Below are 14,983 nucleotides of genomic sequence, written 5' to 3' on the forward strand. Positions count from 1 at the left end.
CGCAAGAAGAAAGAGCAAAGGTTTCGCTGCATAATACTCACTCTATACGAGGTTAACAAACACCTTGAGGAATTAAATGCAACAAAGTCAATGGGAGCTGGAGGCTACTGTGGGGGAACTCTCACAGGTAACTTCAGGTTCAACACGTAACAATGGCGTCCTCCCACATATCTGAAAAATGGCAAAAATTTACCCAATATTAAAAAAGGAGGACATACTCGAAGCATTAAATAACAAACCTGTGTCACACCCATCACCATCATCATACCAACCACCACCACCACCACCACAACCATCATGCCAGCCACCACCACCACCACCACAACCATCATACCAGCCACCACCACCACCACCACAACCATCATACCAGCCACCACCACCACCACCACAACCATCATGCCAGCCACCACCACCACCACCACAACCATCATACCAGCCACCACCACCACCACAACCATCATGCCAGCCACCACCACCACCACCACAACCATCATACCAACCACCACCAACACCACCACAACCATCATACCAGCCACCACCACCACCACCACAACCATCATACCAGCCACCACCACCACCACCACAACCATCATACCAGCCACCACCACCACCACCACAACCATCATACCAGCCACCACCACCACCACCACAACCATCATACCAACCACCACCACCACCACCACAACCATCATGCCAGCCACCACCACCACCACAACAACCATCATACCAGCCACCACCACCACCACCACAACCATCATACCAACCACCACCACCACCACCACAACCATCATGCCAGCCACCACCACCACCACCACAACCATCATACCAGCCACCACCACCACCACCACCACCACCACCACAACCATCATACCAGCCACCACCACCACCACCACCACCACCACCACCACAACCATCATACCAACCACCACCACCACCACCACAACCATCATGCCAGCCACCACCACCACCACCACAACCATCATACCAGCCACCACCACCACCACCACAACCATCATGCCAGCCACCACCACCACCACCACCACAACCATCATGCCAGCCACCACCACCACCACCACAACCATCATGCCAGCCACCACCACCACCACCACAACCATCATGCCAGCCACCACCACCACCACCATCACCACCACCACCATCACCACCACCACCACCATCACCACCACCATCACCACCACCACTACCACTATCACCACCACCACCACCACCACCACCACAACCATCATACCAGCCACCACCACCACCACAACCATCATACCAGCCACCACCACCACCACAACCATCATACCAGCCACCACCACCACCACCATCATCATACCAGCCACCACCACCACAACCATCATACCAGCCACCACCACCACCACAACCATCATACCAGCCACCACCACCACCACCACAACCATCACCACCACCATCACCACCACCACCATCACCACCACCACAGTAGTAGGGATGGCTCCACACAGAACATTTTTTTTTGGGGGGGGGAAAAATGTTCTGTGCGGGCCAGGGTTTTCAGATAAATTTAGAAAATGTTCTGTGCGGGCCAGGGGTTTTCAGGTGAATTTGGGGAGTCACAGATTTGGAATTAGGGAATTCTTATAATGAAAAATAATGTCATATGAGTTTGTTAAAGTTCTTATGAGAAAAATAATTTCCGAGACTTAGAAGTTTGTTAAGACCTTATGGGACAAATTCAAGTAACGTATTTAGCTCTTTAGGGCTTCCAGGAGAACTCTACGGACATGTTTTACATGTTTTCAACTTACAAAATCCGTCTGTGTAAGCCTTAGTTATTCATATAAATTTAGAAAATCACCTGTGTAAGTCATGGTTTTCAGGGTTTCGTACATCACACCCCCCTCCCTCCCCCCTTACCTCGCAATCTCTCGCGTCACCTTTATTTACCTTACGCCCGGCCAGCCAGTCGGCTCTTATCTTATCTTATCTTCTTCATAATATCTGGACCGTCCCTCCTCTCTCTCTCTCTCTCCTTTCATTCAGTTCAGTTCAACTATTTTCCAACATCGTATGTTTTCTCCTTTTCATTAAGCAAGTCAGTTTTTACACAAATAAATCGCGTTAGTAAGCAAGTTCTAGCTCACGTTCCCCCGCCTTAGTCCCCTGTCATATAATGAATACTATCATTCCAATCCCTCTAAAATTTAAAAATAATCATATTTCAAACGTAGTTCAATACAGTAATTTAGTTACCAAGCTCCAGCGCTTGTCCTCCGCCTTAGCTCTCTCTCGTATCTTCGTTAGTAACAGTCCAATTTCCCTGAAATTTTTACCCTCTGTATTTCAGGCTCCGTAAATAAGATCAAACAGTTATCGAGCTCCAGCTATTGTCCCCCACCTTATTTCGTTTTATACAAGATCGTTAGTAACAGTCCAATTCCCCTGAAATTTTTACCCTCTGTATTTCAGACACCGTAAATAAAATCAAGTCAGTTATCGAGCTCCAGCTCTCGTCCCCGCCTTAGTTCTCCTTCGTATCTTTGTAAATAACCCATCAATTTCCCTGAAATTTTTACCCTCTGTATTTCAGACACCGTAAATAAAATCAAGTCAGTTACTGAGCTCCAGCTCTCGTCCCCCCCACCCTCTTCCACCCTCAAGTCTTTAACCCATCAATTTCCCTGAAATTTTTACCCTCTGTATTTCAGACATAGTAAATATGAAGTAAACAATTATAAAACTCTAGCTCTTGTCCTCTGTCCAAGCTCACTTTTGTAAATTCTTTACTCTCAGTCCAAATCACCCAACTACATTTTCAGACATAGTAAATAAAAACCAGTTCAGTTATCAAGTTTCAACTCTTGTGCCCCAGCTTAGTTCATTTGTGCAAGTTCTTTATTTTCCAACTAAATCACCTGAGATTTAAGATCACCTTATTTTCTAACGTAGTAAATTTAATCTGGACATTAGCAAAGCTCCATTTCCTCAGCCTTAGATCATCAGACATAAATATATTCGATCAAGTCCCTCTCCAGCCTATCTGTTCTATCAGAGTAATTACTTTACCCTTCTCATCCCCAACGTATCAATCCCCAACGTATCAAAACCTTCAATAATCATACTGTATTTGCATATTTTCTCTATATTCAGCTGTGTTCTTCACATTTTGTCCATGTTTTCTGTGTTCATTCCATGTTCTACAAATGTTCACAGTCCCATTCAGTTCATATTTTCACAAGTATCTCCATTTTTTATGTAATCTTTCTCTTAGTCTCATTATGTTCTCTACAAATTCTAGTCATATTTTCCATGTTTTCATGTTCATCACATGTTCTCTTTACAACTTTTATACTCAATATTCATGCTAACTTCCATATTTTGTGTTCGTTGTCAATATTCATATTCCTCTACAAGTTCATGTTCCTCACAAGATCACTTCGTTTTTCACCTTCACTTACATGTTTTCTACATTCTTTGTCATATTCTCCATGTTCTTCACAAGTCCATTGTTCATTCTTTGTATTCCCTATTCTCCGTATCATGTTTTCATGTTCTCTGTAAGTCATATTCCCAGCATGTTCACTGTATTCATCAACTTTTCTTACATATATTCTTTGCCATGTTCCCCATATGTTCTCTGGGTTTTTCCCCTTACATGTTATTTAACGTTCCTTAACTAAAAAAATCTTTCGCCAATCAACTAAAACATAGTCACTTTCGTCATTTCTCAACTAAACTTATTATCCAGTCAACTAAAAATAGTCAGAAATAGCCTCGTTCAACACTGTTCTTAACTAAAACAACCTTTCTCTTAGCTAAAAATTGTCAAAGGAAACTTTTTTCAGCACTTTCTTAACAGGCGCTATGTTTCATCAAGAAAAAATTGTCAAAGGAAACTTTCCAAAACTGTTCATAACTAGCTTTTATCCATCGTCAATCAACTAAAAATAATAACTTTCATCATTTCTTAACTAAACATATTCCCCATTCATCAGAAAATAACCGTGTTCATCATGTTTCATTGTTATTTCTTATCTAAAAAATTATCCGCCAATCATCAGAAAAGTCATGTTCATCATGTTTTGTCTTTTGCTCAACTAAAAGTATTCATCGGTCAACTAAAAATAGTTACTTCATCATGTTTCCTCGTCATTTCTTAACTGAAATATCACTTCTCTCATCTGAAAATAGTCAGGATTAATCTCTTTCAACACCGTTCTTAACTAAAACAACCTTTCGCTTAGCTAAAAATTGTCAAAGGAATCTTCTTTCAGCACTGTTCATAACTAACTTTATCCATCGTCAAGTAAGAAAATATAGTCAAAGATATCTATCATCGTCGTTCTTAACTGACATTTATACTTTGTGGAGCACTAAAAATAGTCAAATGTAACTTTTTCAACACTTTCGTAACTAAAATTATATGTCGCTAAGTAAGAAAAATAGTCAAAGGTGCTCTCCGTTACACCAAAGTTACTCTTCGAGAAATCAAAGACACTCTTCAATACATTAAGGACTTACTCAAAGACACCAAAGTTACACTCAAAGACATCCTTTGAGACATCAAAGACATCCTTAAGACTTCAATGGGACTCTTCCATTCATCAAAGACATTCTCTAAGCCCTCAAAGTTATTCTCAGAACAATCAAAAGTTATTCCAAGACAACAAAAGTTATTCTCAGAACAATCAAAGTTATTCCAAGACAGCAAAAGTCATTCTCAGAGCTATCAAAATTATTCTCGGAGTCATCAAAGGTATTCTCTAACTCACTTTTGGTCATTAAAGTTAATTTCTATGTTATAAAAGTTTGTCTCAGAGACATCTAAAGTTAATCTTAGAGTTATCAAATGTAATCTCTAACTCACTTTTGTTCATCAAAGTTAATCCAAGAGACGTCAAAGTTAATCCAAGACATCATCTTTCATCAAAGATATTCTCTCTAAGCCATCAATGTTCTTCTCTAAGACATAAAAGTTATTCTCTATGTCAACAAAAGTTATTCTCTGAGCTAACAAAATACTACTCATGTTCTCAAAGACATTCTCCAATTCATCAATGTTGTTTCAAAGACATCAAAGTTAATCTCAGAGTTATCCAAAGACATTCTCAAAGTCATCTAAAGTTATTCTCTAAGACATCAAAGTTATTCTAAGAGTTATCAAAAGTTATTCTCAGTCATGTTATGTTATTCTCTAACTCTCTTCCATTCATCAAAGACATTCTCTAAGCCCTCAAAGTTATTCTCTAAGACAACAAAGTCATTCCCAGAGTCATCAAAGTTATTCTTCGAAACATAAAATTTGCTCTGTAAGATATCTTCGTTCATCAAACTTATTCTCCGAGATATCTAAAGTTATTCTCAGAACAATCAAAAGTTATTATAGGACAACAAAAGTTATTCTCAGAGCTACCCAAAGCTATTCTTAGAGTCACCTTCGTTCGTCAGAGAAACTTTCAAAACATCTTTGTTCAACAAACTTGTTTTCAAAGTCATCAAAAGTTAATCTAAGACATCTGCTTTCATCAAAGTTATTTTCAGAGACATCTAAAGTTATTATGTAAGACATAAAAGTTATTCTCAGAGACATCAAATGTTATTCTCGAAGTCATCAAAGATATTTTCAGAGACATCTAAAGTTAATTTCTATGTTATAAAAGTTATTCTCAGAGACATCTAAAGTTAATCTTGGTCATCAAAGTTGTTCTCTAAACATCAATGTTGTTCTCCAAGACATCAAAGATGTTCTCAAAATCATAAAAGTTATTCCCAGAGCTATCAAAGTTATTCTCAAAGTCATCAAAGTTATTCAAAGAGCTAACAAAAGTTATTCTCTAAGTAACCTTTCGTTCATCAGAGAAGCTTTCTAAGACATCTTCGTTCATCAATGTTGATCTCTAAGTCACCTTGGTTCATCAAAGAAACTCTCCTTCTTCCATCAAGTTATACTTTAAGACAACATTGTTGTTCTCTAAGACATCTTCAGGCATAAAATTTCTCCCCAAATGTAACTAGTTCAGCTTTTCATATCAAACTTACACTTCTGTTAAATATATTTTCTTAGACATTTTACCTTTTAAACTGTTCTCTGAACTACACTGTTCAAACCTACGTAACCTATCCTCTCCACCCAATGTTACTTAGTTAACGTAACCTTCCTAAACCTAACTTTACCTATCCTATCCTAACATAACTTACCTTACCTTACCTACCTTTCCTAACTATGTTACCTTACCTTACCTACCTTTCCTAACTTAACCTGCTTAACCTATCTTACCTAACTTTACCTATGTTACCTTACCTTACCTACCTTTCCTAACTTAACCTGCTTAACCCATCTTACCTATCTTACCTAACTTTACCTATCTTACCTAACTTTACCTATGTTACCTTACCTTACCTACCTTTCCTAACTTTACCTATCTTACCTAACTTACCTACATTACCTAACTTAACTTAACCTGCTTAACCTAACTTACCTTACCTTACCTAACTTATATAACTTATCTTACCTATCCTAACGTAACCTAACTTGCTTTACCTAACTTAATCTTACATTCCCAAACTGATGTATCCTAACTTATCTAGTCAAACCAGGCATGATCTAACTTAAGTATTCCTTCTTGTCTTTGTGTTTCGTCAATCATTGTCTCATATTCATTTACTCATTTCATTAGTTAATTTCTCAAATGGTCACTTATGCATTTCAAGTGCTATTTTGTTAGAGATTGGATATTTAAGCATTTCAAAGAATTATAATTTCTCAAATGGACGTTTTGCATTTCAAGTGCTATTTGTTAGAGATTGGATATTTAAGCATTTCAAAGAATTTTTGTTATATATGGGCATTTACTCATTTCAAGGGATAATTTCTCAAATGGACGTTTTTGCATTTCAAGTGTTATTTGTTTAAGATTGGGTGTTTAACCATTTCAAAGGATTTTTGTTATATATGGGAACTTACTCGTTTCAAGGGCTAATTTCTCAAATGGTCATTTTTGCAGATCAAGGGTTATTTGTTAAAGTTCATCAAGTTGCCCATAAGTTGTATTTAGTAGGTTCTATCTTATGTTCTTATTCCCCAACCCCTTAACCTAACCTCTTGTAATCTTAGTGTATTTAGTAGGTTCTATCTTATGTTCTTATTCCCCAACCCTTTAACCTAACCTTTCAGATGTAGTTTGTTGAATATATTATCCGTTTCCTAACCTTTCAGATGTAGTTTTGTTTACCCTTTTTTATATTTTTACCCAAACCCACCATCCCACTTAACCTTCTTTCCTTCTTTACTTTGTTTTCACATATAAGTTCATTCTTTATCATAGTAATAATAAAAATTACAATAGTAAAGAATCAGATCTACTAAGACTTGAAATTGAGAAACAAGAGCTCGAGGGAGTGAGAGCATGAAAGAAGAGCAGGGAGTAAGAGAGAGGGGGCGGAAGAAAATGGGACCAAAGAAGAGAGAATGAGAGAGAGTGTGGGCATGGGAGCACTAAGACTTGAATTGAGAAAAAGAAAAACTAAGTGAATGAGAATGAGGGTGTGAGAATGGGAGCAATAAGACTTGAATTTGAGAAACAAGAGAGCATTTGAGCAAATGAGGGAGAGAGAGGGGGAGGAAGAGAGAGAATAAGGGAGAGAGATAGAAAAGGAGGGTTAGAAGGAGTAGGAGAATCAAAGTAAAGAAGGAAAGATGGTTTGGGTAAAAATATACAAAAAGGAGAAACAAAACTACATCTGAAAGGTTAGGAAACGGATAATATATTCAACAAACTACATCTGAAAGGTTAGGTTAAAGGGTTGGGGAATAAGAACATAAGATAGAACCTACTAAATACACTAAGATTACAAGAGGTTAGGTTAAGGGGTTGGGGAATAAGAACATAAGATAGAACCTACTAAATACAACTTATGGGCAACTTGATGAACTTTAACAAATAACCCTTGATCTGCAAAAATGACCATTTGAGAAATTAGCCCTTGAAACGAGTAAGTTCCCATATATAACAAAAATCCTTTGAAATGGTTAAACACCCAATCTTAAACAAATAACACTTGAAATGCAAAAACGTCCATTTGAGAAATTATCCCTTGAAATGAGTAAATGCCCATATATAACAAAAATTCTTTGAAATGCTTAAATATCCAATCTCTAACAAATAGCACTTGAAATGCAAAACGTCCATTTGAGAAATTATAATTCTTTGAAATGCTTAAATATCCAATCTCTAACAAAATAGCACTTGAAATGCATAAGTGACCATTTGAGAAATTAACTAATGAAATGAGTAAATGAATATGAGACAATGATTGACGAAACACAAAGACAAGAAGGAATACTTAAGTTAGATCATGCCTGGTTTGACTAGATAAGTTAGGATACATCAGTTTGGGAATGTAAGATTAAGTTAGGTAAAGCAAGTTAGGTTACGTTAGGATAGGTAAGATAAGTTATATAAGTTAGGTAAGGTAAGGTAAGTTAGGTTAAGCAGGTTAAGTTAAGTTAGGTAATGTAGGTAAGTTAGGTAAGATAGGTAAAGTTAGGAAAGGTAGGTAAGGTAAGGTAACATAGGTAAAGTTAGGTAAGATAGGTAAAGTTAGGTAAGATAGGTAAGATGGGTTAAGCAGGTTAAGTTAGGAAAGGTAGGTAAGGTAAGGTAACATAGGTAAAGTTAGGTAAGATAGGTTAAGCAGGTTAAGTTAGGAAAGGTAGGTAAGGTAAGGTAACATAGTTAGGAAAGGTAGGTAAGGTAAGGTAAGTTATGTTAGGATAGGATAGGTAAAGTTAGGTTTAGGAAGGTTACGTTAACTAAGTAACATTGGGTGGAGAGGATAGGTTACGTAGGTTTGAACAGTGTAGTTCAGAGAACAGTTTAAAAGGTAAAATGTCTAAGAAAATATATTTAACAGAAGTGTAAGTTTGATATGAAAAGCTGAACTAGTTACATTTGGGGAGAAATTTTATGCCTGAAGATGTCTTAGAGAACAACAATGTTGTCTTAAAGTATAACTTGATGGAAGAAGGAGAGTTTCTTTGATGAACCAAGGTGACTTAGAGATCAACATTGATGAACGAAGATGTCTTAGAAAGCTTCTCTGATGAACGAAAGGTTACTTAGAGAATAACTTTTGTTAGCTCTTTGAATAACTTTGATGACTTTGAGAATAACTTTGATAGCTCTGGGAATAACTTTTATGATTTTGAGAACATCTTTGATGTCTTGGAGAACAACATTGATGTTTAGAGAACAACTTTGATGACCAAGATTAACTTTAGATGTCTCTGAGAATAACTTTTATAACATAGAAATTAACTTTAGATGTCTCTGAAAATATCTTTGATGACTTCGAGAATAACATTTGATGTCTCTGAGAATAACTTTTATGTCTTACATAATAACTTTAGATGTCTCTGAAAATAACTTTGATGAAAGCAGATGTCTTAGATTAACTTTTGATGACTTTGAAAACAAGTTTGTTGAACAAAGATGTTTTGAAAGTTTCTCTGACGAACGAAGGTGACTCTAAGAATAGCTTTGGGTAGCTCTGAGAATAACTTTTGTTGTCCTATAATAACTTTTGATTGTTCTGAGAATAACTTTAGATATCTCGGAGAATAAGTTTGATGAACGAAGATATCTTACAGAGCAAATTTTATGTTTCGAAGAATAACTTTGATGACTCTGGGAATGACTTTGTTGTCTTAGAGAATAACTTTGAGGGCTTAGAGAATGTCTTTGATGAATGGAAGAGAGTTAGAGAATAACATAACATGACTGAGAATAACTTTTGATAACTCTTAGAATAACTTTGATGTCTTAGAGAATAACTTTAGATGACTTTGAGAATGTCTTTGGATAACTCTGAGATTAACTTTGATGTCTTTGAAACAACATTGATGAATTGGAGAATGTCTTTGAGAACATGAGTAGTATTTTGTTAGCTCAGAGAATAACTTTTGTTGACATAGAGAATAACTTTTATGTCTTAGAGAAGAACATTGATGGCTTAGAGAGAATATCTTTGATGAAAGATGATGTCTTGGATTAACTTTGACGTCTCTTGGATTAACTTTGATGAACAAAAGTGAGTTAGAGATTACATTTGATAACTCTAAGATTAACTTTAGATGTCTCTGAGACAAACTTTTATAACATAGAAATTAACTTTAATGACCAAAAGTGAGTTAGAGAATACCTTTGATGACTCCGAGAATAATTTTGATAGCTCTGAGAATGACTTTTGCTGTCTTGGAATAACTTTGATTGTTCTGAGAATAACTTTTGTTGTCTTGGAATAACTTTTGATTGTTCTGAGAATAACTTTGAGGGCTTAGAGAATGTCTTTGATGAATGGAAGAGTCCCATTGAAGTCTTAAGGATGTCTTTGATGTCTCAAAGGATGTCTTTGAGTGTAACTTTGGTGTCTTTGAGTAAGTCCTTAATGTATTGAAGAGTGTCTTTGATTTCTCGAAGAGTAACTTTGGTGTAACGGAGAGCACCTTTGACTATTTTTCTTACTTAGCGACATATAATTTTAGTTACGAAAGTGTTGAAAAAGTTACATTTGACTATTTTTAGTGCTCCACAAAGTATAAATGTCAGTTAAGAACGACGATGATAGATATCTTTGACTATATTTTCTTACTTGACGATGGATAAAGTTAGTTATGAACAGTGCTGAAAGAAGATTCCTTTGACAATTTTTAGCTAAGCGAAAGGTTGTTTTAGTTAAGAACGGTGTTGAAAGAGATTAATCCTGACTATTTTCAGATGAGAGAAGTGATATTTCAGTTAAGAAATGACGAGGAAACATGATGAAGTAACTATTTTTAGTTGACCGATGAATACTTTTAGTTGAGCAAAAGACAAAACATGATGAACATGACTTTTCTGATGATTGGCGGATAATTTTTTAGATAAGAAATAACAATGAAACATGATGAACACGGTTATTTTCTGATGAATGGGGAATATGTTTAGTTAAGAAATGATGAAAGTTATTATTTTTAGTTGATTGACGATGGATAAAAGCTAGTTATGAACAGTTTTGGAAAGTTTCCTTTGACAATTTTTTCTTGATGAAACATAGCGCCTGTTAAGAAAGTGCTGAAAAAAGTTTCCTTTGACAATTTTTAGCTAAGAGAAAGGTTGTTTTAGTTAAGAACAGTGTTGAACGAGGCTATTTCTGACTATTTTTAGTTGACTGGATAATAAGTTTAGTTGAGAAATGACGAAAGTGACTATGTTTTAGTTGATTGGCGAAAGATTTTTTTAGTTAAGGAACGTTAAATAACATGTAAGGGGAAAAACCCAGAGAACATATGGGGAACATGGCAAAGAATATATGTAAGAAAAGTTGATGAATACAGTGAACATGCTGGGAATATGACTTACAGAGAACATGAAAACATGATACGGAGAATAGGGAATACAAAGAATGAACAATGGACTTGTGAAGAACATGGAGAATATGACAAAGAATGTAGAAAACATGTAAGTGAAGGTGAAAAACGAAGTGATCTTGTGAGGAACATGAACTTGTAGAGGAATATGAATATTGACAACGAACACAAAATATGGAAGTTAGCATGAATATTGAGTATAAAAGTTGTAAAGAGAACATGTGATGAACATGAAAACATGGAAAATATGACTAGAATTTGTAGAGAACATAATGAGACTAAGAGAAAGATTACATAAAAAATGGAGATACTTGTGAAAATATGAACTGAATGGGACTGTGAACATTTGTAGAACATGGAATGAACACAGAAAACATGGACAAAATGTGAAGAACACAGCTGAATATAGAGAAAATATGCAAATACAGTATGATTATTGAAGGTTTTGATACGTTGGGGATTGATACGTTGGGGATGAGAAGGGTAAAGTAATTACTCTGATAGAACAGATAGGCTGGAGAGGGACTTGATCGAATATATTTATGTCTGATGATCTAAGGCTGAGGAAATGGAGCTTTGCTAATGTCCAGATTAAATTTACTACGTTAGAAAATAAGGTGATCTTAAATCTCAGGTGATTTAGTTGGAAAATAAAGAACTTGCACAAATGAACTAAGCTGGGGCACAAGAGTTGAAACTTGATAACTGAACTGGTTTTTATTTACTATGTCTGAAAATGTAGTTGGGTGATTTGGACTGAGAGTAAAGAATTTACAAAAGTGAGCTTGGACAGAGGACAAGAGCTAGAGTTTTATAATTGTTTACTTCATATTTACTATGTCTGAAATACAGAGGGTAAAAATTTCAGGGAAATTGATGGGTTAAAGACTTGAGGGTGGAAGAGGGTGGGGGGGACGAGAGCTGGAGCTCAGTAACTGACTTGATTTTATTTACGGTGTCTGAAATACAGAGGGTAAAAATTTCAGGGAAATTGATGGGTTATTTACAAAGATACGAAGGAGAACTAAGGCGGGGACGAGAGCTGGAGCTCGATAACTGACTTGATTTTATTTACGGTGTCTGAAATACAGAGGGTAAAAATTTCAGGGGAATTGGACTGTTACTAACGATCTTGTATAAAACGAAATAAGGTGGGGGACAATAGCTGGAGCTCGATAACTGTTTGATCTTATTTACGGAGCCTGAAATACAGAGGGTAAAAATTTCAGGGAAATTGGACTGTTACTAACGAAGATACGAGAGAGAGCTAAGGCGGAGGACAAGCGCTGGAGCTTGGTAACTAAATTACTGTATTGAACTACGTTTGAAATATGATTATTTTTAAATTTTAGAGGGATTGGAATGATAGTATTCATTATATGACAGGGGACTAAGGCGGGGGAACGTGAGCTAGAACTTGCTTACTAACGCGATTTATTTGTGTAAAAACTGACTTGCTTAATGAAAAGGAGAAAACATACGATGTTGGAAAATAGTTGAACTGAACTGAATGAAAGGAGAGAGAGAGAGAGAGGAGGGACGGTCCAGATATTATGAAGAAGATAAGATAAGATAAGAGCCGACTGGCTGGCCGGGCGTAAGGTAAATAAAGGTGACGCGAGAGATTGCGAGGTAAGGGGGGAGGGAGGGGGGTGTGATGTACGAAACCCTGAAAACCATGACTTACACAGGTGATTTTCTAAATTTATATGAATAACTAAGGCTTACACAGACGGATTTTGTAAGTTGAAAACATGTAAAACATGTCCGTAGAGTTCTCCTGGAAGCCCTAAAGAGCTAAATACGTTACTTGAATTTGTCCCATAAGGTCTTAACAAACTTCTAAGTCTCGGAAATTATTTTTCTCATAAGAACTTTAACAAACTCATATGACATTATTTTTCATTATAAGAATTCCCTAATTCCAAATCTGTGACTCCCCAAATTCACCTGAAAACCCCTGGCCCGCACAGAACATTTTCTAAATTTATCTGAAAACCCTGGCCCGCACAGAACATTTTTCCCCCCCCCAAAAAAAAATGTTCTGTGTGGAGCCATCCCTACTACTCACCACCACCACCACCATCACCACCACCACCACCATCACCACCACCACCACCACCACCACCATCACCACCACCATCACCACCACCACTACCACTATCACCACCACCACCACCACCACCATCACCACCACCACCACCACCACCACAACCATCATACCAGCCACCACCACCACCACCATCGTCATACCAGCCACCACCACCACCACAACCATCATACCAGCCACCACCACCACCACCATCATCATACCAGCCACCACCACCATCATACCAGCCACCACCACCACAACCATCATACCAGCCACCACCACCACAACCATCATACCAGCCACCACCACCACCATCGTCATACCAGCCACCACCACCACCACAACCATCATACCAGCCACCACCACCACCACAACCATCATACCAGCCACCACCACCACCACAACCATCATACCAGCCACCACCACCACCACAACCATCATACCAGCCACCACCACCACCACCATCATACCAGCCACCACCACCACAACCATCATACCAGGCACCACCACCACCACAACCATCATACCAGCCACCACCACCACAACCATCATACCAGCCACCACCACCACCACAACCATCATACCAGCCACCACCACCACCACCATCATCATACCAACCACCACCACCATCATACTAACCACCACCCCCACCATCATACCAACCACCACCATCATCATACCAACCAACACCACCATCATACCAACCACCACCACCATCAGTGTAGATACACGTATTAACCAGGTCATGTTCTACCCCCCATAGAACCAGCTGTCTAAGAAGTCTGGCGGGTCATCTTGGCTCAGATCACGTGACAGCATCTTGAGGAGGCTCAGCTACCTTCTTAACGGCAACCTCGACCAAGTAAGTACACAACTCATCGTCACAAGAACAACTGATTACCTATAATTAATCTCCAGACAGCACTTAATCACCAATTAACGTCTCTCACAATTAACGTACCCAACCATTTAGTTCGCCCCGTCCGGCGATCGAACCACATGGAGCATGTGGTCCACTGTACTACAGGATCCATTTTTAAAAGTTATAAGTTGGTGATTGCAATGGATAATTGAAAGTTGTGATTCTCTTGGAGATTGTCAGTGTCCAAGAACTGACCGAAGATGGAGTCTTGGACTCTTCCTCCCGTCTGGGGAAAGACAACTTTTTATAATAAAAAACCAAAGACTTACCTCGACTTAAAAAGCTCAACTGTGTTACCTATACTGTTGTGTTTAATGCCATGTGTATTAGAGAACACCTGCTCAATATATATATATATATATATATATATATATATATATATATATATATATATATATATATATATATATATATATATATATATATGTATATATATATATATATTGTGAGGTAAAAGTTAAAGAAGAGAGTAGTGGCTATTCTGGCTGGTGTAATGCCAATCGCATTAAATAAAAGAGTAAAACAAAGTAAATAAAACTACTTCTGACTTCTTTACGGTGTGAGAGCTGCGGGTAATGTCCAA

General features: G+C 37.5%; 1 protein-coding gene across 1 annotated transcript in view; it reads left to right on the forward strand.

The window, feature by feature from the left end:
- LOC138365324 (uncharacterized) overlaps positions 1-14,650 on the forward strand; it is a 128,950-nt gene extending 114,300 nt beyond the window's left edge. The window contains exons 6-7 of the mRNA XM_069325617.1: positions 14,242-14,340; positions 14,573-14,650. Coding sequence (XP_069181718.1) covers positions 14,242-14,340; positions 14,573-14,650 — 177 coding nt within the window. The remainder of the gene's footprint in view (positions 1-14,241; positions 14,341-14,572) is intronic.
- Positions 14,651-14,983: the final 333 nt, after the last annotated feature.

This window comes from Procambarus clarkii, chromosome 16 (assembly GCF_040958095.1).
Source record: "Procambarus clarkii isolate CNS0578487 chromosome 16, FALCON_Pclarkii_2.0, whole genome shotgun sequence".
Lineage (NCBI taxonomy): Eukaryota > Metazoa > Arthropoda > Malacostraca > Decapoda > Cambaridae > Procambarus > Procambarus clarkii.